This window comes from Stegodyphus dumicola, chromosome 6, assembly GCF_044657685.1.
Source record: "Stegodyphus dumicola isolate Sdum_Otavi_A_Nest chromosome 6, ASM4465768v1".
Lineage (NCBI taxonomy): Eukaryota > Metazoa > Arthropoda > Arachnida > Araneae > Eresidae > Stegodyphus > Stegodyphus dumicola.
Genome location: NC_140773.1, coordinates 9,986,003 through 10,012,752, shown reverse-complemented (window position 1 = coordinate 10,012,752; position 26,750 = coordinate 9,986,003). Strand labels below are relative to the sequence as shown.

Here is a 26,750-nt window from a genome sequence, read left to right as displayed (position 1 = left end):
CTTTGCTGCAATGTGGGTATTGAATATTTTCAACTAGAATATTCATAAGGAGCAGTAGGACGGTATAACTGGAATAACTGGGAACATAAACTTCGTTAATTATATGATGGGATTAAGTTGGCAAGTTTTGTGCGTGGTTGCTATCTTTGCAATAGGAGGTAAGTTGTATTTAAATTTTAGCTTAATTTCTGAAATATTTTACGTGAAATAGGTTATTGAAATAATTATTAATATTATATGAATTATAACGAAATATATATTCGAATGTATATTAACCCTTTGTTGCATACAAATAATCTAGAGAAGTTAAACGAAAATGTTTGTATATTTTCTACTTAAAATAACCTTAGTAATAATAAAAAAAAATAATTTTATTCAAATTTCGTTTCAAATAATTGATACAGTTTGTTCACTACAGTGGACAGCATGCATATACGTACATGCATACAAATCTCTTCCCAACCAATTTACGGTCATTGCATTTGAAATCATTTCCTGCCTTGTTTGCAGTGATCATAACCATCTTCTAAATGGTAAATCTACAACTGACATGTACATACAAATCCTGCAAAATACCTTCATTTCGCCGATTGCGATTGAATTCATTTTGCTACGATTTTGTAACCTGTACCTATTGGATCCAAATATCAAATGTTCCAGAAATCCCTTGCCAAACATAAACATTTCCGGTGGTGTTTTGGCTCGATAAGCAGTACATTTGGGTTTCAATTCCTTCTTTTCGGTAGACCTTTATTTACCCACTCCACAATTTTCTGGAACTGACATTTAAAATAAAATGTCTAAAATGACTAATTATGAATAAAAAATGGCAGTACAAGAAAATGTAAGCAATATTATATAATTTTTACTATGAGAAACTGTACTAACTCGGAAACACAAGTAGCAGCCATTTTCCAAATAGCAGTAATTTACTTAGTGATGCTATACAGCCATCTATGATCGACAGTTGAAAGTTCTAATAATATAGAATGAATAAACGCAGGAATAGAATCTCTTAAGGCATTTACCAGAAGAATAAATAAATTTAAACTTTTGTCTACTATAGTGGACATGATGCAACAAAGGGTTAAATAAAAAATGTTGTAAAATTCTTTTTCTAACTTGACTTCTAATTTTAAAATATTTTGATAGTTACAGAAACGATGAACACTAACTTGAATGTAAAATACTAGAGTAAATATATTTTGAAGGCTGCGGGAACAGAACTTCTTTTTTTTACATTTTTTGAGTTATAAATAACTTAGCTATGTCCGTAAAACTTGTTGAAGTTTACTTGATCTGGTAATGCTAAGTAATCCAAAAATACTAACCCACATGAAGCGAATTATAGATGTCGGGAACAAATGCGAAGTTGTGAAGAGATTAAAATCACCTTTATACATAAACATAATTTAGAAAACAAACGCACACTCCTGTGCTACACTAAAAGCCACATCTCATAGTGGTGCAGCTAAATAGAACAGACAAACCTAAATCAAACTTTAAACAGAAAAGGAAATGAAGCGAACGATAAGTAAAAAAATGAATAATTGAAAGTTCTTTCAAAATTTCGCAACATATTTGACATTGAACGGAAATGAATGAATGGAGAAATGCCCTTGGATATAATTTTATTTCTTGTTTGATGTCATTCTCAATTTTGTAGACTAATTATTCTCTCAGTTTTGACAGTGTTTAAAATGCTGCATTTATTCTTTCTTGGGAAGAAACGTGAATTAATTTGAAGGAAAGAGATTATGGTGTGGCGTGTTCCCCTTTTTTTTAAAAAAAACTAACTGTGTCATCTACATGACGAATTACTACTTGCTGTAAATTAATATTTAAATTTATTTAATAATACTCTATTAAGATGCAAATGAGAATTAATAAACGCCACTAAAGTGGACACTGAAACTGAGTGTAGGAAAACCTCGCTTAACATAGGTCATTGATCAGTCCGTCAGTTAATATGTACTTAAAAGAAATCTCATCAAGCCGTTATAGCAGGGGTTCATAATAGAGTCGGTAGTGATCATTTGGGGAGCAATAAAATTTTAACCCTTTCAATGTCCTTGCGAAAAGTGCGGATGAAAATATATCTTTGCGTATCTGACGGCATCTTAGTATTCGCATTGTGAGAGAATTCTCTCCCAAAATAAATTCATAAAACGTTATTTTGGTCTAATTTATTTCAAAAGAATTAAAAATAAATTCATAGCGAAATGAATTTTAAAATATAAAAAACAAATGTGAAAGGTTTCAGATTTTAAATTACGTCTAAAGGGGCGTTTTTTAACATTTTGTCTATTACTGTTATTTACTAAATATCATGTTCTTCGCGCTCAAACCATAAAATTCAGTTCAAGAGCAAGATCGCAAAATAATTTTAAATTGAGCCTATCTTTAGAATTTCCGATACACAGTCTCGCGCGCTCGAGATAAAAATATTTTTTCTGTACAACGTTGCCATTGCTCGCTTTGAAATCCTTGAGTTTGTTAATCAAATTTCGTTAAAGTTTTACAAAATATTAAATCAATAATAAAACAAATTCCAAATTTCAAATTTGGTCTTCCAGATGCCCATATCCGCAGTGGGATTGTGCCATTCAAACTCGGATGGCTCTAGGTACAGTTGTTTTATCTTAATGCGAGAAGCATGCATACATTTATGTCGATTCTTCATTATTTAATTTCTTCAAATATAACACAGGGCGATAAGTTTGGGTGGCAACAGTTTGAAAAGTGAAACGGACATTCAGAGTGATTCGATGCAAAATCGCAAAACGAAAACAATAGTCTTTCAGGGACAAAGCCCCTTTGGAATTAAAAATAAATTCATTGCAAAAGAATTCAAATGTTTTACATTGATGTTATTCGTATGATTTTCAAAAATAATGAAAACCAAATGGCATTACTTTATTCTTTGTTTATTTCGCAATATCCCCCCTGGGGGTCGACGCAGGGTCTGTACCTAGGTAGTCTGGGCTTTCCCGGTGTGTGACGTGACCGGAAAAGCACTGGAAAAGCCACGGAACCCCACGCAGCTAGCATGTTCGTCGGGTTCGGGCCCAGGATTAAACTAATAGTGTTCAGCAACTTTACCGCTCAGTCTTTGATGGGCGTAATATTTATAAAAAAAAAAAAAAAAAAATAATAATAATAATGCAAAAATAATAAAACTTAAATCTAGTAAACCTTTTATATTAAAATTTTGTTCATATTCTTAGTTTAATAGTTAGCTTGAAGTTATTTATGTACAATTATTTATATTTTGGTTACGTTGTATGCACCATATTTATAAAGGAAAATGTACTAAAGATATCTCTATAAAAAAACCATTCCTTCAAAAGGGGCCGACGCAAGAAAAGCTTTGGGGATCCCTGCATTACAGTGAACAATACAAATAATTTATACATGAATAAATGTAAATTGGATAAAAAATCCAAGCAAGTAAAAAACAGTTTGCGAAATTTTTATATAGTGGCTAAAAATCTGAATGATTTACTTAATTTTTGCAAAAAATTAAATAAATTTATTTGAACAGAGCTTGATGGTTCCATCTTGTCAACTGTAATTTGTGAAAACTGATGATAGCTTGTTCAAAATTTCGGCCCTCAAGTACCAAGTTTGAAGCTCTGTTTTCCTAATATGCATAATATATATTTTTTTTTTTACTGTATGCTCAAATGCGTCAGAAAAGTAACTCAAGTTCTATTACAATTAGATTCTTGATTTATTTCCTGGTTTCATGTAAGATATAAGATCAGAATATTTAACAACTGGAGCTATTTTTCTTGTAACGGAAAGAAATTTCGTCTTTTTTAATGCATGGAATCTAGTGTTTTGATGAAATTACTGCAATAAACTTAATTTCAGTGTGTATCAAAATATGCGAACTCTAATAAATCTTGGTATTGAAATATATGGCGGACACTAGACATTTTTAGGTTTTCGCCATTCCTAAGTTCAGAGGTGGTACCCATTTTATTACTGAAGCACATAATAAATTCTGTCTGTCTTCTCATGGGATGTAACGGCGGCCACCGTTAACCTCCCATGAATTTACATCCATGCCTTCTCCTGGTCCTTCGGTATCCAAGTCGACTTCCCTAAGCACCATACCATCTGGGAGGCTTTATTGAAATATATAATCCCTAATATTAAGTTATTGTTCAAAACAAAACGGTACTTTAAAGTTTCTAGGAAAATTCCCATTATATATCATAACCACAGATGCCTTTATAGTGTTTTTTCAATGCAAGAGTATGTTCTTTCAAAATTTTAATCTATCTTGACAATATCACAGCATTTAAAACAATATTTTTGTTTAAAAAAATTTGCAAAGTACGCAAATGCTATCTCTCTAAGGTTTGCTGACTTCGTGAAGGACTTTTTAAAGAGAATTTGACTCACAGTTACAAGACATGCCATGAAGACACATTTACAAGACATGCCATGAACACACATTTACAAGACATGCTATGAACACACATTTACAAGACATGCCATGAGCACACATTTACAAGACATGTCATGAACACATATTTACAAGACATGCCATGAACACACATTTACAAGACATGCCATGAACACACATTTACAAGACATGCCATGAGCACACATTTACAAGACATGCCATGAACACACTTTTATTCTCTTGGCAATTTGACTACACATTTTTACTGCAATATCTACAAGTAATAGTATATATAATGTTGACCGTGGAAAGCATGGAACTTATTTGCCGCCGCCGTTTCGACGAGGCCGTTTGTTTCACCGTAATACCATTTCCTCGTCGGGCCGGTTCGCCGTCAAGACACACTTTTCTTTACATGACTGTATTATATATTGCCGTATTAGATTAAGATCATTTAGTTGTGAATTGATTACCACGCATGTCGAATTCTCGTTAGACTTAGTTTTTCTATCATTTTATAAAAACTTTAAAACTATTTATGCATTCAGACATTTCTAAGATTCTTTAAGTGTTGCATGTTTTTGCTTGATTTTTAGAATTTCAATACTGAATTTCTATGTATAGATAATACTGTATTTTTTTTACAGTTGTTGCAGATAACAATGCTCTTTTAAACTGCATACATGGAAAATATAAAACTGACGTAAGTTTTTACTCAGTTTCTATCATTTCTTGTATTCTTTGTATTAACTTTAAATTTATGAATGCCGATGAAAACGACTGGGACTAAACATAAGATTAAAATTTATAGTAAATTTGTCAGTTTTACAGTCTAAATTAGTTTCCGAATTCATCTTCTGTAAAGTGAGGAAAATTGAGGTATATAATAAACGAAGTTAATTGAACAGACAATTTGTAAAAATCCTAAATTAAAAAAGAATACTCTGTGAGAATAGTTATAAGTTAGCAAAGCTCTTTAAGTTAACTTGTCAAACTCACATCGTGCGAAGTAATTAAAGTGAATAATTTATTCCGTATGTGCTTCGGATATTTGTCATTTTCATATCGATATTTTCGCAGTAAGAAAAGTAGCACAAGTTTGATATGAAAACATCTTCATTTATGTCGACCAAAAAATCTCTCCTTTTGTATTGTTTTCTGTGGCTATATTTAAAGCAATGCGTGTTACACAAGCATATACTGTGTTATAGATATTTTACTGTGTTTATACTGTGAAACACATAATTTCATCAGAATAAAGTAAAACTAGTACTTTTCTCTAATGAGATATATTCCGCAAGAGGAGAATAAAAATAATGGCCTTGTTTGTTTATATCGTCGTAACTTAAAACTAATGAAGATAAGTACCGCCTAATGGCTTCACTGTTTAACTATCGTTCACACTGGCTGTGGTTGGAAATCGGCGTAAACAAGCTTAATGGCACAACGCTGCAAAATTATAATCGCTAGAGAATCAAAGTTAGCAACGTGGCCTTCAAGCAGGCAGAACACGCTCTAATTTTACCCTCCGAAATCTTTCTTTAAATACATCCTTCTTCATTCTACCTAATACGAATATCTCTCATGCTGGAAATTTGCATTCTGGTAGTGAACTAAAATGAGAATTGAAAGGAAAGGTACTTAAAATAACGGGTTAGAAAATTAAACGATATTTTCCATGTCTACATTACATTAAGTCACATGATGTCTGAGGCCATCAGAATGTATTTTATTCTATATTAATATAACTAATACTCTTAATAAGCTAAGATTTTCTTCTCGATTGTCTTTACTCGCACTAACTGGAACCCTATCTAAAACGTCTGAACACATTGGCTGGAACTCAACGCCTTCAGGTCGTTCCTCAGTCTTGAGCTTTACTTTTCCGCTTTAGGCACCTACTGTTGACAGATAATCACAGGGGAAGTACCCCTTGCTCTGAAGAGCCGTGGTACGTTGATATTGAGTTCGAAGTTATAAAAAAATATTTCCGTTGAATCATGATTTTTATTTCGTATCTACATTCTAACTACTTTTACATTTGGCGTCAGAAAAATAATTTTATAGAAAAACCCGATTTATTACGATTAACGATGAAACTAGCTCATCCGTCATTTTGACTGGTATTCGTAAGGATAGGTATGCAATCTACAGAACTCTGAAATTAAAGCGCTGAAAGGGAAATAAATTTGGGTATGTATTCGTCTCATAATTTGTCATCATAAATTAAGAAAGCATACAAATAATGATTTTTGTAACTTTGCTCATGAAGTCCGAAACCAATCTAATGACGAGTCCCTTAAATCTAGTGTTAAAGTATGAACATATGCATGCGTTTCTAGCTTCTTTTTATTTTTCCACTGAAGAATCCATTACACTGAAGAGACAAAAGTCACGGGATACCTCTTAATAGTTTGTCGGTCCTCCTTTTGCCCGGCGAAGTGCAGCAACTCGACGTGGCATGGACTCAACCAGTCGTTGGAAGTCCCCTGCAGGAATATTCAACCATGCTGCCTCTATAGACGTCCATAACTGTGAAAGGGTTGACGGTGCAGGGTTTTGGGCACGAACTGACCTCTCGATGATGTCCCATAAATGTTCGATGGGATTCATGTCGGGCGATGTAGGTTGGACACCAATTTGGTTGGTTGGATCATTCGCTGGAATTGTCCAGAATGTTCTTCTAACCAATCGCGAACAATTGTGGCCCGGTGACATGGCGAATTGTCATCCATAAAAATCCCATCGTTGCTTGAGTACGTGAAGTCCATGAATGGCTGTAAGTGATCTCCAAGTAGCTGAAGGTATCCATTTCCAGTCAATGATCGGTTTAGTTGCACCAGAGGACCGAGTCCATGTCATGTAAAAACAGCCCAGACCATTATGGAACCACCACCAGCTTGAACAGTGTCTTGTTGACAACTTGGGTCCATGGCTTCGTGGGGTCTGCGCCACACTCGAACCCTACCATCTGCTCTTACCAACTGAAATCGTGACTCATCTGACCAAGCCACGGTTTTCCATTCGTTTAGGGACCAACCGATATGCTCACGAGCCCGCGAGAGTCGCTGCAGGCGATGTAAAGGCACTTGAGTCGGTCTTCTGCTGGCATAGCCCAAGGAAGACATGCCATGAACAATTCGCCAATTTCACAATGTGAACAATTCACAATGAAGAATTTCGCCGCACTGTCCTATCGGACACGTCCCTCGTGCGTCCCACATTGATTTCTGCGGTTATTTGATGCAGTGTTGCTTGTCTGTGAACATTGACAACTCTACGCAGACGTCGCTGGTCTCGGTCGTTAAGTGCAGGTGGTCGGCCACTGCGCTGTCCGTGGTAGGATGTTATGCCTGAAATTATATACTCTCGGCACACTCTTGCCACTGTGGATCTCGGAATGTTGAATTCCCTAACGATATCCGAAAAGGAATGACCCATGCGTCTAGCTCCAACTACCATTCTGCGTTCAAAGTCTGTTAAGTCTCGTCGTGCGGCCATAATCACGTCAACCTCTTCACATGAATAACTTGAACACAAATGAAAGCCCTGCCAAAGCACTTCGCATTTATACATTTTCTACGCGATACTACTGCCATCTGTATATTTTCATATTGCTATCCCATGACTTTTGTCACTTCAGTGTAAGTGTACGTGAAATAATATGGTAAGCAATCCTACTGATTAAAAGTGTTAAACGGCTATGATTTCTGATGCCCGACGTAAATCTCTTATATATTGTCCTTCTTGAATATTTTTAAATAACTGCTAGACATTCAAGCCTCATAGAATACGTAAAAAATTACCGCAAGAGAAATTTGGCAACTCTTTCTTAGTAGAACATATTTATGTTACGGCACTGTAATTACTAACAGTAATAGTATTACGATAATTTCTATTATTTTTATTTGATTTTAGTAAAATGATTAGTAATTAAATAATGATTTGGTTTTAGTAACAAAATCTGATTTTAGTAAAATGCTGATTTCATCAAAATGTTATAATTGAAGCTTTCCTTCCTAGCTTGGATCGAGTTATGAGACTTGTTATAACAGATCCCGAGCTATGCGCCCAGAAAGAGTGAAATCGGTACGTATGAAAGCAATAAATTAATTTTTTTTCTATTGGCAATTTGACTACACATTTTTACTGCAATATCTGGAAGTATTAGTATATGTAATACTAACCGTGGAAAACATGGAATTTATTTGCCGCCGCCGTTTCGAAGTGGCCTTTTCACCGCCATACAATTTCCCAGTCGGACCAGTTCGCCGTCAAGACACACTCTTCTTTACATGAATGTATTACATCTTGCCGTATTAGACTAAGATAATTTAGTTCAATAATTTCGTTTGCCCATTGTATAGTCAAGACATATTTTTGTTTACATGCCTTTATTATGTTTTGCCATATTAAACTTATTTATTTTGTAGAGTTCCTCACTTTGGAATTCTAAGTTAATGTTGGAAGTGAAGAATCTAACAACTGATAAGCGAATAATCGCTTGAGTTCGGTGACAAGAAACAACAAGATAGAAGGGTAACTAAACCCTTTATTATTCCAATAAGATTTAACAAAACTCCGCCTGGGAGTGTACAAGCAAAGCCCGCACTTGGACTTGAAGTAAAAAGACTAAGAACTAAACTAAAATTAAGATTAACTAAAGAAGTATAGCCGAAGCTATCAAGGTTCAAATCGAGTTGGCCCCTTAACTTATTTAACTACGAAGCTTAGCAAGGGCCTGAGTACGGCCGAGCGTAATAACAGCTTTGAGAGAGAGTGGCCAAAAAGGCAGACGCGCGTAAATCAGAAACTCTGATTCTCTCTAACTCAGTCTGGATCTGGATCGTAAATTTAAAGTCTGGCCTCTACTACAAAGAGTAATCACCAGTAGATATCTTGGCTCTTGCGCTCTTACTTTATTTTTTTTTTTTCAATCAAAGGCACACTGTCTTGTGTGCCGCGTCCTGGGGACGAAGAAACTAAGAAACACTGGTGGCAAGTCAGGAAAATCATTCCTTCGTGAAAGTTCAAGCATTTGAACAAAGATGCTGAAATTAGTCCATTTAAGCAATAATGCCTTCGTAAATACATGAGTAGGTGCGGCTGAAGTCTTACACACAGTTAGCGTGCATAGAGCAGGAGAAACAAGTACATCGTAAAGTCACATGACATAAAGTCAAATTCAGATTGATCCTTGCTTTAAGCAGAGCGGTTATGATAATGAGACGTAAAAAGCTGATATCTAAAATACATGTAATTTTAAAAATATTTAGCTGGGATTATTATAACTGAACTTCAGAGAGTAAGTAATTTCCACGTTCGTAAATATTTAAATTACATCTAACTCAGTAAGTAACTTCGTGGTTTAAATACCGCTCCTCCTCATTAAATATTCAGCAAGATTCCAAAATTACGTTCTGGCCGGTGAGTGAGTGAGTGAGTGAGTGATTATGGCGCAAAAACCAGAGATGGTTATGACGCGCCAAACACAAGATGGGATGATTACAATTGATGACATTAAAATTCAATCAATAAAAACAAGTCGATAAATGTACCAAATCCAGAGGATGAAGTCATATAAACACAAGTTAAAAAGCACATATTAAAATTCAAGACACAGTCTTCAAAACAAATTACATTTGGTAATAAAAGCCAATCTCTTTTAAATAATAAAATAAATTACAATTCACCTCTCTTCCGATTAAACGGTCGAGAGGTAAGTCACAGCTATTAAAATATTTCTGGCGAAGACTATTAAAACATGGACACTCAATTAAAATATGACGAACAGATAAACAAACATTACAATTAAAACAAACAGGCTCATTTTCAGCTTTGAGAAGATAGTTATGTGTGACTCTAGTGTGACCAATTCTGAGGCGAGTCAAAAGAACGTCCTCCTTACGATTTCCAACAAAATCCCAATGCTCAATTCTAGGCTTGACGTTTCTCAACTTGTTGTGATGCTGAACATCCCAAAATTGCTGCCATTTTTTTCGGACCTTTCCCTTGATGACACTGCAGATATCTCTAAAAGGGATAAGGCGACTGGACAGTTCAACAGCAGATTTAGCTGCGATATCTGCAAGCTCATTTCCCTTTATTCCAGCATGTCCAGGAACCCAGCAGTACAGGACTTCATAACCTCGAATCGTTAAATTTATATGAATTTTGAGAACATCCACTACCACAGGATTCTGAGTGTTGGGAAAAGCTTCCAAGGATTTAAGAGCACTATACGAGTCTGTGTAAACTATGAACTTTTTGTGGCAGAGCTTTGAGATATACAAAAGACCATATATAGCAGTCAGTTCAGATGTTAGGACTGAGAAAGCATGGTGCAGGCATCTGCCCTCTATGTAATTTTCAAATACAAAAGCCATCCCAACATGATCATTTGTCTTTGATCCATCTGTGTATATCGGATAATAACTGCTATATTTGTGCCTGTGCTCAGCAAAGAGTTGTCTATAAACGATCTCGTTAGTGCTTGCCTTCACGTGATGTTTGAAAACATCAAGAAGCTGAATCCGTGAATTTTCCCAAGGTGGGATTTCAAAGTTCTGTACTGCTTGGGGGCGCATATCAGAGAGGGAATGTTCCTCAATGATAGGGCGAAGTCTTAAAGGAAAGGTAGGAACGCAGGATGGACGTGTTTCAAATAAAGTGTTACACTCATTATCAAGTAAGCACAGCTTATTGGGATCTTCAGGTTGGGATAAGATATTAAAATATTGTAAAAGGGACAATTGCTCACGCCTCAGATAAAGTGATGGTTCGTTACAGTCAACATATAGGCTCTGCACAGGAGAAGTCTTGAATGCTCCTGAACAAATCCGCAGACCTTGATGGTGAGCAGGATCCAGTTTTAACAAAACAGATGACCGAGCGGATCCATACACAACTGAGCCATAGTCCAGTTTAGAGCGGACGAGCGCTCTGTAAATGCGAAGCATGGAGCAACGCTCTGCACCCCAGGAGGTGTTCGCCAACACTTTTAAAATATTTAGTGTTTTTAGACACTTCTTTCTCAGGTTTAAAACATGAGAAAGGAAAGTCAATTTTCGGTCGAACGTCACTCTTAAAAATTTTACTTCAGGCGCAACTGGAATAATTGTACCATTCAAATATAACTCAGGTTCAGGATGGAGACCTCGCTTCCTACAAAAGTGCACGCACACAGTTTTCTGTTTCGAAAATGTAAATCCCTGTTTGTCTGACCATTCTTGGATCTTATTCAGAGCCATCTGCAGTTGCCTCTCTACATATCTCATGTCTGCTCCTCGACAGCTAATCTGCAGATCATCAACATATAGAGATCCCAAGATGGTGGGAGGAAGTTCTTTTAGTACAGAATTTATTTTTAAACTAAACAGGGTTACACTGAGCACACAGACTTGAGGCACACCCTCTTCCTGTTTAAAAACATCCGAAAAAACAGAGCCAATTCTTACTTGAAAAGTTCTAGTGTTCAAGAAATTTTGAATGAAAATTGGTAGGTTGCCGCGCAAGCCACTCTCGTGAAGATCCCGGAGTATACCGTATCTGCATGCCTTATCATAAGCTTTTTCAATGTCGAAGAATATCGAGACAAGGTGGCTTCTTCTTACAAATGCTTTTCGAATAGGTGTCTCTAAGAGGAGCATGTTATCTACAGTTGTTCTTCCCTTTCGAAAACCACTCTGATAAGGCGATATAATATCATTCTTTTCCAAGAAGTAGACTAGGCGGCTGTTTACCATCTTTTCAAACAGTTTGCAGAGGCAACTCGTAAGGGCAATTGGTCGATAGTTGGAGGGATTCCTTGGATCTTTCCCTGGCTTAGCAATGGGAATGACAACAGCTCTCCTCCATGCACTGGGAAAAATACGCTCCTTCCACATTCTATTGTAAAGCGTGAGAAGGGCATTCAGTGACTTATAGGACAGATGCTTTAGCATTTCGTAGTTCACGCCATCGAGACCCGGAGACGACCTATGTGTCTGTAACAAAGCTCTCTTTAACTCTAGCACAGTAAAATCTCTATTATAAGGCTCAAATTTGGAAGAGTTGAAAGCGATGGGATTTTTCTCAGAGCGTTGCTTGATAGAAAGAAATGCAGGTGAATAGTTTCTGCTGGAAGAAACGGCAGCAAATGTCTCACCGATAGTATTCGCAATTTCTTCTATGGAGCTAATCGCTCGGCCATCTTTTTCCAAAAAGGAAAGTGAGTGGTCTTTATATATGCCGCATGCTTTTCGAACTCTTTCCCAAACCCGCTTGCTAGGCGTGGAGGATGTTATTGACGACACATATGAAATCCAGGAATCCCTCTGGCTCTGCCTTCTTACTTTTCGTGCATTTGCTTTGGCTCTTTTGAAGGCTATGAGGTTTCGCAGAGTAGGATATCTACAAAAAATACCCCATGCTTTTTTCTGTTTTTTCAGTGCTTCATGACAGTCGCGATTCCACCATGGTTTTGAATATTTTAGTAGTTTTCCTGATGTTCTAGGAATGGAGAGCATAGCTGCCTGAATAATAGTATTAGTAACAGCTTCAACAGCGTCATCGATATGCGCATCTTCTACCATTTCATCTGTGAGCTCTGCAGTGGAAGAGAAGAGTTCCCAGTCTGCCCTGTCCAGTATGAATCGAGGGGATCTCGACATGGGGTTTGCTCCTCTTCGTGCAAGAGACACAAGAATGGGATAATGATCACTGTTGTAAAGATCTTTACCCACATTAAAAGTGCAAAAAGGCAACAGAGATGGTGAACAGATGGCAAGGTGGAGAGCATGGAATGTTTTTGAAGGCTCATGGAAGTAAGTATCTTGCCCATTATTGAGGAGACAAAGGCTATGATCTTCGATCATCTGCTCAATTTGTCTTCCTCGGCAATTAGTATCCTTACTACCCCAGAGCGGACTATGGCCGTTAAAATCTCCTATTATGATGAAATGCTCAGGCAGCTGCTCTAAAAGACCATTTAAATCTTGCTGATCAATATGCTCATTTGGAGGCAAATACAGAGAAACGACTGTAGCAACAAAATCAAAATTTGTTTGAGTAGCGACAACTTGGAGGGATGTCGTCAAAGAAAGGACATTTGAGGGATAATCCAGTGAGGTGAGGAGACCTACACCTCCACTGGCACGCTCACCTGCAATGTTGTCTTTCCTGACGAAAGAAAACCTCCGAAGTTTTGCTTGTTGTTCCGGTTTTAGATTTGTTTCCTGTATTGCGAAGCATAAAGGTTGATGAACATTGATTATAGCTTTGATGTCGAGCAGATTTCGGTGGAAACCACGACAGTTCCATGATACGAGGGTGGCCATTATGAATAGTTTTTGTTCTTTCTGTGCTCTTGTTTGGTTTTTCGTGGAAGTAGATGCTTGGGAACTTCCAGACCCTCTTCTACTTCCATACCGTCTGAATCCGCAGATTCAGAAACCATTCCATCAAGAGAGCTATTGCTGGAACTTCTATTTTTATTTGTTTCTTTTCGTGTGGTAGTTTTGGGTTTGCTTTGAATTACTATTTCTTTATTTTGTACTGTATGGGTTGGGTTTTCTTTCTTCTTGTTGTTTGTAGTCTGTTGAGTTTTGTTTGGTGGCGTCTGCATACTAACTGATGTTTGGGTAGCAGCTGAGCGAGATTTTTTAAGAGCATTGGCGTAAGATGTATTTGGTCGTAGCTGTGTGCTTTGGACTAATCTTCTGGCTTCGGCATATGAGATGTTCCTCGTAACCTTTGCAGTCTGCACTTCTTTTTCCAATTTCCATTTTGGACAGAGGCGTGAAAATGCTGGGTGCTCACCCTTGCAATTTATACAAAGAGGCGCAGCGGTACAATTTTCAGAATCGTGGCCAATCTGTGAGCATCGGGCGCATGTGAGGCTGCCACGACAAGACGTCTTAGAATGGCCGAAACGCTGGCATTGGAAGCATCGCATAGGGTTGGGAATATAAGGTCTTACGGGACAATTTAAATATCCGGCCTTAATATTCTTAGGCAGATCAGGCGTGTTGAAGGTAAGGATCACGTGTTTCGTATCGATCAACTTACCTTCCTTACGCATCTTGATCCGCCTAGCACCGCAGACATTTTGGTCGGATAGCTTGGAAGCGATCTCTTCTTCAGGAACATACAGAAGGTCGAATTCCGATATAACGCCACGACAATAATTCAGTGTCTTATGTGCTGTTACATTGACATTCGCTTGCCCAAGTTTAGTTATTTGAAGTAAAGAAGCAGACTGGGTGGCTGAGATTGTATCAATAAGGAAGTCTCCGGAGCGGAGACGCTTTATATTTCTCGGCTCACCAATACAAGACTGGATGTATTTGTTAATCACGAAAGGAGACATCTTATGCATTTCGCCAGAAGGACTAGAGATGACTAGGAAACGGGGACTATTGTTATGATTTTTTTTATTTGCATCTGTCCGTAATTTTTTTGCAGAATTTTCAGAACTAGATTGAGTGACTGGTTTAGTAGTAGACTTTTCAGAACTAGGTTGAATGATTGGTTTATTAGTAGGTGGTTCAGAGCTAGGTTGAGTGACTGGTTTAGTAGTGGACGTTTCAGAACTAGGTTGAGAGACTGGAGTGACTTCGAAGTCTTTGATCAGAAAAATTTGAGAATTAGCCATATTGAAATAAGAAAAGATTCGGGTCCGACGGCCCCGCCCACCACGGAGCCCAACAAGGGAACACAGATTCCTGTGTTAGGGCTAGCCGGACCTATACGCAAACTGAAGCCCCACAGTCGGCTTTCCCGAAAGCAGGTACTCCCGAGAGCTTGACCCCAAGCCACTGACACAAGGACTAGTGACCAGCCGATTGACACCCGTGAGGACGACTAAGGTGCCTCCCGTTTAGCTGAAGCAGAGGCCAAAGCAGTGTGTTGGGGACAGTACCTCGCCCCTCAACTACCAGGACCCTCCTTTCCAGCGACACGGGTCTCCACGCACGGCAAACACGTAAGCAGTTTTCTCGCCACTCGAGAACTAGAGACAAGGTCTGTTCCAGCCTCTCGTGACAAGCCCCAAACTCCGTAGAGAGAAACCACAAGGGAGAAGGGAAGGGAAAAAGATCCAGCCAAGAGGAGAGGAGACGGAAAAGAGGATAGATCACTGGGACTCCAGGATCGTGACACCCGTCTCACCAAGAAGATGATCCCCTGAAGGGCTAGGGTACCTCGGGATTGCCACACCCGTACTCACAAAAGTGAGCCCCTGAGGGCCGTTCTGGCCGGAAGTAGAAAGTTGAAGTTAAGAATTTGACAGGAAAGGAACTTAAAATTTAACTGTTAATAAAATTAACATAATCCTTACAATTTTAATAATTTTGTTTACCTATTGTATACCCCTGGCTGCCTTAAATTTCAAAAGTAAAAAGCTTTTGTTATTAAACCCAGCTTCTGGAATTATTAAAATATCGGATCTGGAATTATAAATCTGGATTATCTGGAAAATCTGGAATTATAAAAAATTAAAATCGTTAATGATATGGCGTATTTAGTTAAATTCGAATCGGTAACTAAAAGCCTTCGGAATTAAGATGAAACATGATATAATTATAAAGATAATATATAATGTTAAAATAAAGAACAATATTAAAATTAAACATAATATAATGTAACATTCATAGTAAAAAATAAATTATTTTGAGGTTTCAAAATAAATCGGGGGCCCACCAGCGGCCGAGCGGTAAAGTCACTGAACACTGGTAGTTCGGTCCGAGGTTCGAATCCCGCGAACGGGCTGGCTGCATGGGCGTTTTAGTGGTTTTCCCCATGTGTAACATGTATACTAGCCAGTTTCCCTTAGAAAGTCCTCCACGAAGGCATCCCTCCCCTTAGGCAGATAGCCCTCGAGGCTTTGCCATAATCACACACACACACACACACTTCAAAATAAATCGACCATTTATAATTTAATATTTGAGGAGTATTGTCTTCATAAATACAAGTTGTGGTAAAGAATCTTTCTCAATTTTTGTCATTTAAAGAACCAGATGGTTTGCTGACATTTACATCTCAGCAAATGCCTCGTACTGAAATCTTTTGAATAATATATAAAATGATTTTGCATATAATTTTATACAAATATATCGTTAAGTAGGACATAAAAGTTAATTTGTTAGTATATTTACATACATATTTATTCATTTTAAGACAGTTATGTGCTAACAAGATTCCAAAGTAACTCTGTTTTCGAGTAAGATTTTATAAAAGTAGAAATTTTCTGCTTGATTCTCTGGGCTAGTTCATTAAAATTTCTAGAAAATTTGACAATTCTTGTAAATATTGTATCTGCGCAATTTTAGAAACGCTAACATAACTTCTATTACGTCACAGGCTTAGACCATAATTATGAAATGTGATAAATGTGTTCTATTTGATAATGACATAATTTTTCAACTAACTATGTGTAATTTTTTTATATCCCATATTAGCAAACAATTGTAGGCGAAACAGAAAGAAACTATGCAGTTAGTAGTTATTTATATTAGAAGTTTTGCATTAATCTGATTGGCCGAGGAATTATGCGCAATGCGGAGGTTACAAAATTAATTTCCAGATATGACGCGTTTTGAAATCAAAAGAAAGGAATTAAGATAATTAAGAGCTAATTTAAAGCTTTTAATTCTAGTAAGAGCTACTTTAAAGCTTTAATTTAGAATCAAGACTTAATTAAGAGCTAATTTAAAGCTCTTAATTCTAATAAGAGCTACTCTAAAGCTTTAAGTTAGAATCAAGAGTTAATTAAGAGCTAATTTAAAGCTTTTAATTCTAATAAGAGCTACTTTAAAGCTTTCATTTAGAATCAAGAGTTAATAAAGAGCTAATTTAAAGCTAATTTAAGAGCTAATTTAATTAAAATACGTAATCAAAAGTTACATATTTTTTTTTAAATTTTACGTAAGATAAAAAATATGTATATCAGCTTTATAATTTAATTTAATAATAGCCTTCTAATTGCTCTTTCTTAATTTGGTTATATCCACTTTATTCTAAAAAATAATAATAACATTTCTGAACTGAGTCATTTTTAGATTAATCTATGCCATAAAGCTTGCGTAACGCTCATGACGTAGTTATTTCGGTTATTTAACTCTTACAACTGAAACCTTTGTAATGTAAACCAAAACCTTTCTTTGGTGAGCTGCCATATTGGATAAATGCTTACTACGCCTGTGACTCTATTGCTGCTTAGACGCCATTTCATTTCTCTGTGTTCTCTTCCTATCGCAATAGTATTCAAAAATATAAATGCTCTAAAAATAGGCACGATTAGAGTGCCAAGTGAAGTGTGGCTACAAATGTGAATTCAAATCAAAATGGAATTAAAATCGACTGGATTGCCACGCTCTCTAGTTATTACGAATTCTACGTTCTAAGTATCAAATATCTATGCCATCAGAATTACTACGTTTCTACGTTTCAGTGTTAAGCAGCCTTTATTGGGTATTTCATTTTTACTTAACGGCGAAACGACCCACGTCGAATCAGCTGCCGACTGATTGTCCTGTCAGCAAAATATCGACGGTGAAATGGCTACGGCGAAAAGTTGGCTACGACGACTATGGAAGTGAGAAATTCCCTGATTTTTATTTTCAATAATCAGCCCTCCACTTTGGTTTGCAATCAGAAGTCAAGGCAGGAATTAAATGATTAGCTGTAATAAATAGCTACCTTTAATTACTGTTTTTTATACATATATGCGAGTTGTAATTCTGGATGATCCACCTGGAGCTTTAAATTAATTTTATTTATTTTCCTTTAGTGCTATCAGGAGGAAATGAAAACAGCTAATGTAGTAAGTAATTTTTTTGAATTATAAAAACTGTAAATTTCATACATTGTAAGAATTATTAATCATAACTAACGATTGTTTAACAATAAATTTTGAATGTCTTATTGGTACTATTACGTTTTGAGGACCGTAAAAAATTGCAGCGAAAATATATGCGCAAAAGCGCCAAATCTAGCAAACGCGCTCATTTAGCAGCTCGCCAAATCTAGCGTACGCACTGATTTCAGACTGCGTAAGTTTATGTAGTTCTATATTTCTTAAGACGCCATTGAAATACTAGTTTAATTTTAAATCATTTTTTGATTTTAAATCCTTTTTTACTATCCTATGGATTTAACAATTTGGGAATTGCCCATGACGAAAAGTAGGCAATAGAATTTTGGGTAAAGTGCAGAATCACCCACTGTTTGACGCGTTTTTAAGAATTGCACATACTCGGTATCCATGTGAACATCGACCTAGTTTCACTTTAAAAAAATCCCAGAATTGCACAAAAATGGCACTGCGCACACCCTTGGCTTTATCTATGTACACATCGACCTATTTTCACTTAAAAAGTTAAAGAAAATTGACAAAAGCCTGGAGTAGAGAGTATGCATTGTGGACACCGCAACAGTGGGCTTGTGTGATGTTTTCCGACGAGTCCAGGTTTAGCTTGCAGTCTGATTCTCGCCGGACTTTCATATGGAGAGCTCCAGGTACCTGTTACCACCAAGAAAACATCATTGAACGACACCGTTACGGTGGTGCAGAAGTGCTCGTTTGGGGTGGAATTATTCTGGGTTCCAGAACTGACCTGCACGTTCAAATTGGAACCATGACAAGCGAAATCTATCGGGAGGTCATTCTGGAACAACATGTACGTTTGTTTCGGGAAGCCATGGGGGCACAATTTGTGTTTATGGATGACAACGCCCGTCCTTACCGTACAAACATAGTAAGCGAATGCCTTCAATCGGAGGATATCACACGTATGGACTGGCCAGCATTCTCACCGGACTTGAATCCAGTAGAGCACGTGTGGGACATGCTTGGCCGACGAGTTGCAGCCCGTCAACCTCCTCCTACATGTCCAATTGTTTTTACCCTTGTAAAAGGCGGAAAACAAATAATTGAGCGATTCTGCACTTTACCGAGAATATTTTCAAAGAAAAGCCACCATTAATTATAGAAAATTACGTTTGAACAACCAACGAGATGAGATTATGCTTTAGCGATAAGTCGGTAGCGAAAAAGCGATGCAGACATTCATTCAGTTATGTTTAGCAATTTTTATATAAATTATAAATAAATTATAATAATGATCTGAAATAGTTATTGACTCTTTTGCTTCCATTTAGTCATGTTTAGCCTTTTTCATATAAATTATAATAATAAAAAAGTATTATATGAAATTAACCTTTCATCTAAATTAAAATATACATCTTAGATAGTTATTTACTATTATACTTCCTTTCTTGCCGCCATTATTAGGGTTGCCGCAATTATTTTTGGCAGCATTAGCATCAACAATAGTTTGGCGGTTTTTTACACCCCTCGAAACCGAATAGTACCGTCTTATTTTTAGCATTTTTTAATGTTATAAAGGATAAAATTTCTCAACATTAGATTTCGAACTTTGAGGTTAACTTTTACTCAATTTAGATTACGAACATGGAATTTATTTTAGAGAAAAGTTCTTATTAATATTTCTTTTCAGGTTGTCACTAAAAATCGTCAAATGACGGTAGATCGCCAGAAATTTGGAGAATATGCGCAAACGCACAGCAATAACAATATTGGAAGAGCTATGAAAGAATGTTACGATTCCACTACTGCTACCGACGATATGTACAAAGAGGTAAGTAAACATGATAATATTCAAACTACCGTATATTTCGGCGCACTTTTAGTACAAAAAAATAGGACTGAAGTTAACAGATGCATTATACGCAAGATAAAAAAAAAAAAAAAAAAAAAAAAAAAAAAAAAAAAAAAACGATACGTTATAAAACAAACGATATATTTTATGAAATTTAACATTTTCATTATAACATAACATGAAGAGTTCTTCATGTTAGTCTTTCGTTATATCTTCAGCCGTATCATCGAATTTTGCTTCATCTTCACCATCATTGTTATTTTAATCCGTAAATAAATAATCATTATCAGTTCCATCTTTCAGCTACACCAAACGGCCTTGCTGCAGCACGATTTCCATTTTCTTTCGCAAAATAAATGCCTTTGCGTTTGAAACCTGCACTCTGTTTGTTTCTTTTCGTGGCAGTCACATTTACTACTACACTCATGTCCATAAATTAAGGATAATTCGGAGTCACGCGGAAATCAAACTCTAAAATAAATATATCACCTGTAAAATCACTACACAGATCTTCAAGAATCATATGCAAATTTCAGGAAGTAACCAGATGACACCGATGGTACGTCACAATGACGAGAGTGTAAGAGAGTGATATATAAGGAATACAGGCAAAGAAGTAAAATTGTTCGCAGGCGCTTTATAAGCATTTCAGTGCAATAATCGAACAGTTATGACAGAAAGGACGCATTTGGATGATTTTTTACGTGGTAGAATTATCGGCCGTCTGGAATGTGGGCGTACCCAACTGGAAGTATCAGACGAAGTTGGAATTGCCCAGAGTGTCATCTCCAGGCTTTGGCAACGATTCCAAGATGATGGTAATGCGAGCAGACGTTACAGCACAGTTCGCCTCAGAGTTACAACGCCGAATGAGGACCGGTATTTGGCAGTTACTGCCAAAAGAAACAGCGGAGCACAGCCTCAGACCTGTCTCGTCAGCTCTCTCCAGCCACTGGTACGACAATTTCAAGGCAGACCGTGTACAGACGCTTAGGGCAGATTGGTCTATATGCTCGTAGACCTGCCAGATGCGTTCCACTTACTGCAACTCACTGTCGCCTGCGGTTAGCCTGGAGTAGAGAGCATGCATTGTGGACACCGCAACAGTGGGCTTGTGTGATGTTTTCCGACGAGTCCAGGTTTAGCTTGCAGTCTGATTCTCGCCGGACTTTCATATGGAGAGCTCCAGGTACCCGTTACCACCAAGAAAACATCATTGAACGGTGGTGCAGGAGTGCTCGTTTGGGGTGGAATTATTCTGGGTTCCAGAACTGACCTGCATGTTCAAATTGGAACCATGACAAGCGAAATCTATCGGGACGTCATTCTGGAACAACATGTACGTTTGTTTCGGGAAGCCATGGGCGCGCAATTTGTGTTTATGGATGACAACGCCCGTCCTCACTGTGCAAACATCGTAAGCGAATGCGTTCAATCGGAGGATATCACCCGTATGGACTGGCCAGCATTCTCACCGGACTTGAATACAGTAGAGCACGTGTGGGACATGCTTGGCCGACGAGTTTCAGCCCGTCAACCTCCTCTTACATGTCTACCAGAACTTCGGAGAGCATTGCTTTTTTGAGTGGTGTAATATCCCGCAAGATCAGATCGATAATTTGATACTCAGCATGCCTAGGCGTTGAACGGACTACAGTGCATCGTCTGGGAGACACACAATGTATTAACAATCATACCAACCACGTAATATTGGTTTTTTTTGTAAATTTTTTTTTTTTTTTTTTTTTTTGTAATTTGCTCTAGGGAGAAAAATTGCCAATTTGTTTAATAATATGAAACATATAGCATCTTTTTTTGCTCTTTACCTTTTTTTTAATAAATAAGCTTTACAAATAAGTCAAATTTGTTTTGCTTCTAACTCTTCCTTTGCCTGATTTTGCATTATCCTTAATTTATGGACATGAGTGTAGTATGAACAAGCATAGCCGAGCGGCAGAAATCCTCAAGCTGCAGATCCTCACATCGTGGGGCCACGTTTACTTCTCTTCTAGAGATTCTGCATTAGGTGCAAAAAGTACGTTCCATCTTACTGGATTCAACTCATCATTAAAGACACCCTACTTATAAAATATTAGTAAAGGCTGCACTAGGCCGATTGCCTCTTAATTGTGTTATGACATAGACATAGACATAGTTATAATATGAACGAAATATTAAGTGAACCTAGCGCCTGTCGCTATGGTAAACAAATATAGTGAATTTTAAAAAGTGCATTTATTTTATTATGGTTTATGCGCTGTCGAGGAAGTAGATTTAATTTAATCCAATAAGTTTAACTGAAATGCAAGAAAAAAAATGCGTATAATTTAATATTCCGTACAAGGAAGTCATGTGGTGTACACATCAGATTTTTGTATTTTTCCGCAAACAGTTTTATTTTTTGGTTAATGATAGTAATTTTTATATCCTTCTATAATAAACAAATTGAATGTTTTTTGTCCGTAGGTCGGTTAATCTACACTTGACAACACTGTGATGCAACTAATAATAGTTCTTATTTCACCTCGTTCGCCTTTCTAAAAAACTGTGTTTCAGCATTTCAGTAATAAAGTGTTTCTGAATTAATTCGACCTGTATACGACAGCGAAATACACAGAACATACCCTCTGATTTTTGTCCCACCACCAAATAGGGTCTTGTCACTTTTATTTCTGCCTCAAAGCGGAAATTTTCCCGAAACTGTTACAGCAGTTTTAATTAGATAAATGTAAATTAATATGAAATGCATAAACATTATTTTAATGTATTTATATTAATAATATTTATCAAATAATGCACTGTAACGTGTAATATTGAAATAATTTTACTTTCCTAGGCTGCCAGAGCAAGCCAGTGCGTCTTTGAAAAAGTTAAAGCGGTAAGTAATAAAACTACACTGGTTATCATAAATTAAGAAAAAATCACAAAAATCACAATTACTGAAAAAGTTACATGTAGAATTTAATCAAACTTACCCACAATATACAACACATAGTAAGGTATCAAATAACATAAAAAGAAATTACCAGACAAATATGGCAGTATAGAAATTAGCGCATGTATAAAATGAACAAATCGAAGGTGTCGGTATGCTATAGGAAAAGTACCTTCAATATGGAATATGATCGCTCTAGAGCAATACAGCACATACAGGGAGGCGTGATGCTTTCAATTATGCGGTCTATCAGTTCCATAGGAAGAGAGAGCCATTGCTCTTGCAAAGCAATTGCAAGCGCGACAAGGGTCTGAGGGGGCGGATTGAGAGCAGCTAGACGTCTCCCTAAAGCATCCCAAACGTGCTCGATAGGATTCAAGTCCGGGGATCGAGCTGACTACTCCATGCGCATAATTGTTTCATGTTGAAGATAATCATCTACGATGCGAGCCCTGTGTGTTCTTGCGTTGTCGTCTTGTAACAGGAAAGCATCACCTATTGCCCCGGCATATGGGCGCACATAAAAATCAAGGATGTCATCTCTATAAATCTGAGCATTCACGGTTCCCCTTGGAAAGACATGGAGGTCTGTGCGTCCACCCAAAGAGATGCCACCCCAAACACAGACACTGCCCCTTCCGTATGCATCTCTTTCACGGATGTTTGATGAATGATAACGGGTTCTAGGTTCTCTCCATATCAAATAACGCGTACTATCGCTTTCTAGACTAAACCTGGACTCATCCGTAAAGAGAACCGCCCTCCATCGATCAGGCGTTCAGTGGACATGTTGTCGTGCCTACTGCAAACGGTCCCTCCTATGGCGTGACGTGAGCGGCACACAAATGGCTAGTCGCCTCGCATACAGACCACCTTCCTGAAGCCTTTTACGCACAGTTGACATTGTTACGAACCTTCCGGTGGCTGCAGTATGGGAGGATCTAAAGAAGATTCGGAGTAGCGATTCTATTCCTGCGTGCACATAATGTCAAATATCGGTCATCCGCGCTCGTCGTAGCAGTTGGCCGTCCTTGCCTGAACCTCCTTTAGATGCCGAATCTGCGGTTTGAAATTGCCTCCAATGTCTATGAACCACAGAAGGACTGACATTTAGCCATCTGGCCACTTCTGTTTGACTTTGCCCTGCCTCTAGTCTCCCAATGACTCTCCATCGCAGTTCTGCAGGCAAATAATGCCTGGAAGTCATTGTTACGAATTGGCTATCTCAGATTTCTGATGTCACTGTCACAGTGAAATATGTGGGTTTGCTCTCAAACATGGACTTTTATGCTCCTCGCAGATGACGTATTCCGAAAGCAGCGCCACTAATTTGCATATCGTAGTTTTACTCAGCTACTCTTAATTGGCAACATATTCAAATTTTCGGTTTGGCTTATTTTTGAGGGAATTATCGCTATTTTTGTGATTTTTCCTTAATTTATGATAGCTAGTTCATATACATTTTTATGTTCTGAGAGTTAAAAAGTTTAAAAAATCAAAAATTTTCTACCTTACTGAAAGCTCGTTCTTAAATTGTTCAGTTAATATATCTTAAGTATAAATTCTGATAATTATACATTAGTTGTAACAGGAAAGAGAAATTAGACATGAGTATTAAGTTTTTATATGTTACCTTAAATTACACTGGTGTGCAAAAATTAAGGACGAAGTCAAAAAATTAGCATATCAGCTGAACGAAGAGGCAGAGCGGACAGAAAGACTAATCAGGAGATTAAGTAAGGTGATGTACGGTAGCACATGCGCAGATATGCAGGTAGACTTAATGGGGGAGTGTCTGAGTAGTATAAAGCATGTTGTCGGTGTAAGATCAGTATTTCTGGCAAAAAAATTGCACGCCGTATAGCAGTTAAAATCACAACGAGTTGCTGCCTCAGCGAGAAATGGCGAATAATCAATCTGTTAGACGACATCTGGATGCTTTTACCCGAGGTCGAATCATTGGGAAGTTGGAGGAAGGCCGCAGTGTGACAAGTGTGGCTGCAGAGTTCGGAATTGCTCACAGCATCGTTTCACGACTTTGGAGACAATTTCAAACTACAGGAACAGCTATCCGGGGATTTAGTAGTGGTCGTCCACGAGGAACCGCACCCGCAGATGACCGGTATATTGCCTTGCAGGCCAAAAGAAACAGGCGGCAGACAGCGGGAGAAATCTCTAGACACACGACTCAGGCGACTGGACGACCGATATCGCGTTTTACCGTGGCCAGAAGACTGCACGGTGGTGGTCTGTTTGCACGACGCCCTGTACGGTGTGTACCTCTAACGCCTGCCCATCGGAGAAGGCGTTCTCTGTGGTGCCGGGAACACCGAAATTGGGGAGACAATGAATGGGGACGAGTACTCGTTACAGATGAGAGCAGATTCAGTATGAGTAGCGATTCTCATCGCATACTCATCTCGAGAGAGCGGGGAAGCCGCAATCATCCCTCGAACATCATTGAAAGGGCAGTATGGAGGTGGCGGTGTTCTCGTTTGGGGAGGCATCATGCTTGGTAGTCTTCGACGCAGGCGCAGTCAACGGGACCCGTTATTGTAACGAGATTCTTCTTCCATATGTGCGTCTTTTTAGAGGCGCTATGGGTCCGCAGTTCCTTTTCATGGACGACAATGCACCATGTCATCGCACAGTAGCTGCCGAACAGCTCTTAGAAAGTGAGGATATTGAACGTATGGATTGGCCGGCACGATCTCCGGATCTCAATCCCATCGAGCATGTATGGGATTTTCTAGGCAGACGCTTGGCAGCTCGTACCACCAGTAACGATTCCGGAGCTTCGATTGGTGCTGTAAGACGAATGGGCAGCAATGCCTCAACAACTCATTGACACCCTCATTCTCAGCATGGGCAGACGCTGTGAAACCTGCCTAGCAGTCAGGGGAGATCATATCCGCTATTAAAGACCGGATGTTTCTTGCTGGACACCCATCACAGGGATGTTTCGGCCTTCAGTCGCATTGCGCTCCATGCTACTTTTTCAATAAAGCTTCTTTTTATCCCTCTGATTTCTCTTTTAGTAAGTGTTGCTTATATTACTCATGTCCTTACGTATTGGGGATCTTACGGTATTAAATGTGTTGATTTGGAAAGCTTTTGTACAAAGTTATATTGAGAAAACCGTCTCGTCCTTAATTTTTGCACACCAGTGTATATATCTGTAAATACTTTGTAAGTAATTAGAATTTTGATTAAAATTTTTTTAACTTTAATTTCATTTATAAAAGTTTATGCTTTAAAGACAAATGTTTAATATTTTATGTTTTATATTTTTTAATATTAAAAAGCGTTTTGTTTCTCGTTTGCAGACATGCAGAAACTGAAGACAGAGTTCTGAGAGGAAGTTCCTGTATTCAGTGCCTTGATACTACTTTTCTATTATTCAGGAAATAAAACGATATATATTACGGTCGCTAATTGAAAATTCTTTTGAAAACATTAATTTTAAGAAAAAAAACTGAAAGCTGTCAGATTTCATATTACGTCGAAACGGGCATTTTTTGCATTTTACAGACACATACACGTTTCTAGAGCATTTGGGTTAGCGCCACATTGGGCTAAAAATATTTAAAAACAGCATATCTTTAGAATTTCCGATAGACAGTCTCGCGTGCTTGAAGATACAAATGTTTTATTTCCTACAGTGTTGCCAGTGCTCGCTTTGGAATTGTTGAATTTTTATCGAGTTTTCTTTTTTAATTTGTTAATGATTTACAAA

At 37.7% G+C, this 26,750-nt stretch overlaps 1 protein-coding gene across 1 annotated transcript; it reads left to right on the top strand.

The window, feature by feature from the left end:
* Positions 1–26,444, top strand: LOC118191349 (uncharacterized). Its single transcript, XM_085818092.1, has 7 exons — positions 1–158; positions 5,065–5,120; positions 8,441–8,506; positions 18,189–18,221; positions 19,918–20,058; positions 22,916–22,957; positions 26,341–26,444. Exons 1-7 carry the CDS (start codon positions 104–106, stop codon positions 26,353–26,355), a joined length of 408 nt encoding a protein of 135 aa, XP_085674218.1. The 5' UTR covers positions 1–103; the 3' UTR covers positions 26,356–26,444.
* Positions 26,445–26,750: the final 306 nt, after the last annotated feature.

Excerpts from the sequence above, each read along its gene's own strand:
- LOC118191349 (XM_085818092.1), top strand. The coding sequence starts at position 104 with ATGATGGGATTAAGTTGGCAAGTTTTGTGCGTGGTTGCTATCTTTGCA. Across the intron at positions 159-5,064 it reads TGCTATCTTTGCAATAGGAG|TTGTTGCAGATAACAATGCT; the intron begins GTAAGTTGTATT and ends TTTTTTTTACAG. Across the intron at positions 8,507-18,188 it reads GCCCAGAAAGAGTGAAATCG|TGCTATCAGGAGGAAATGAA; the intron begins GTACGTATGAAA and ends ATTTTCCTTTAG.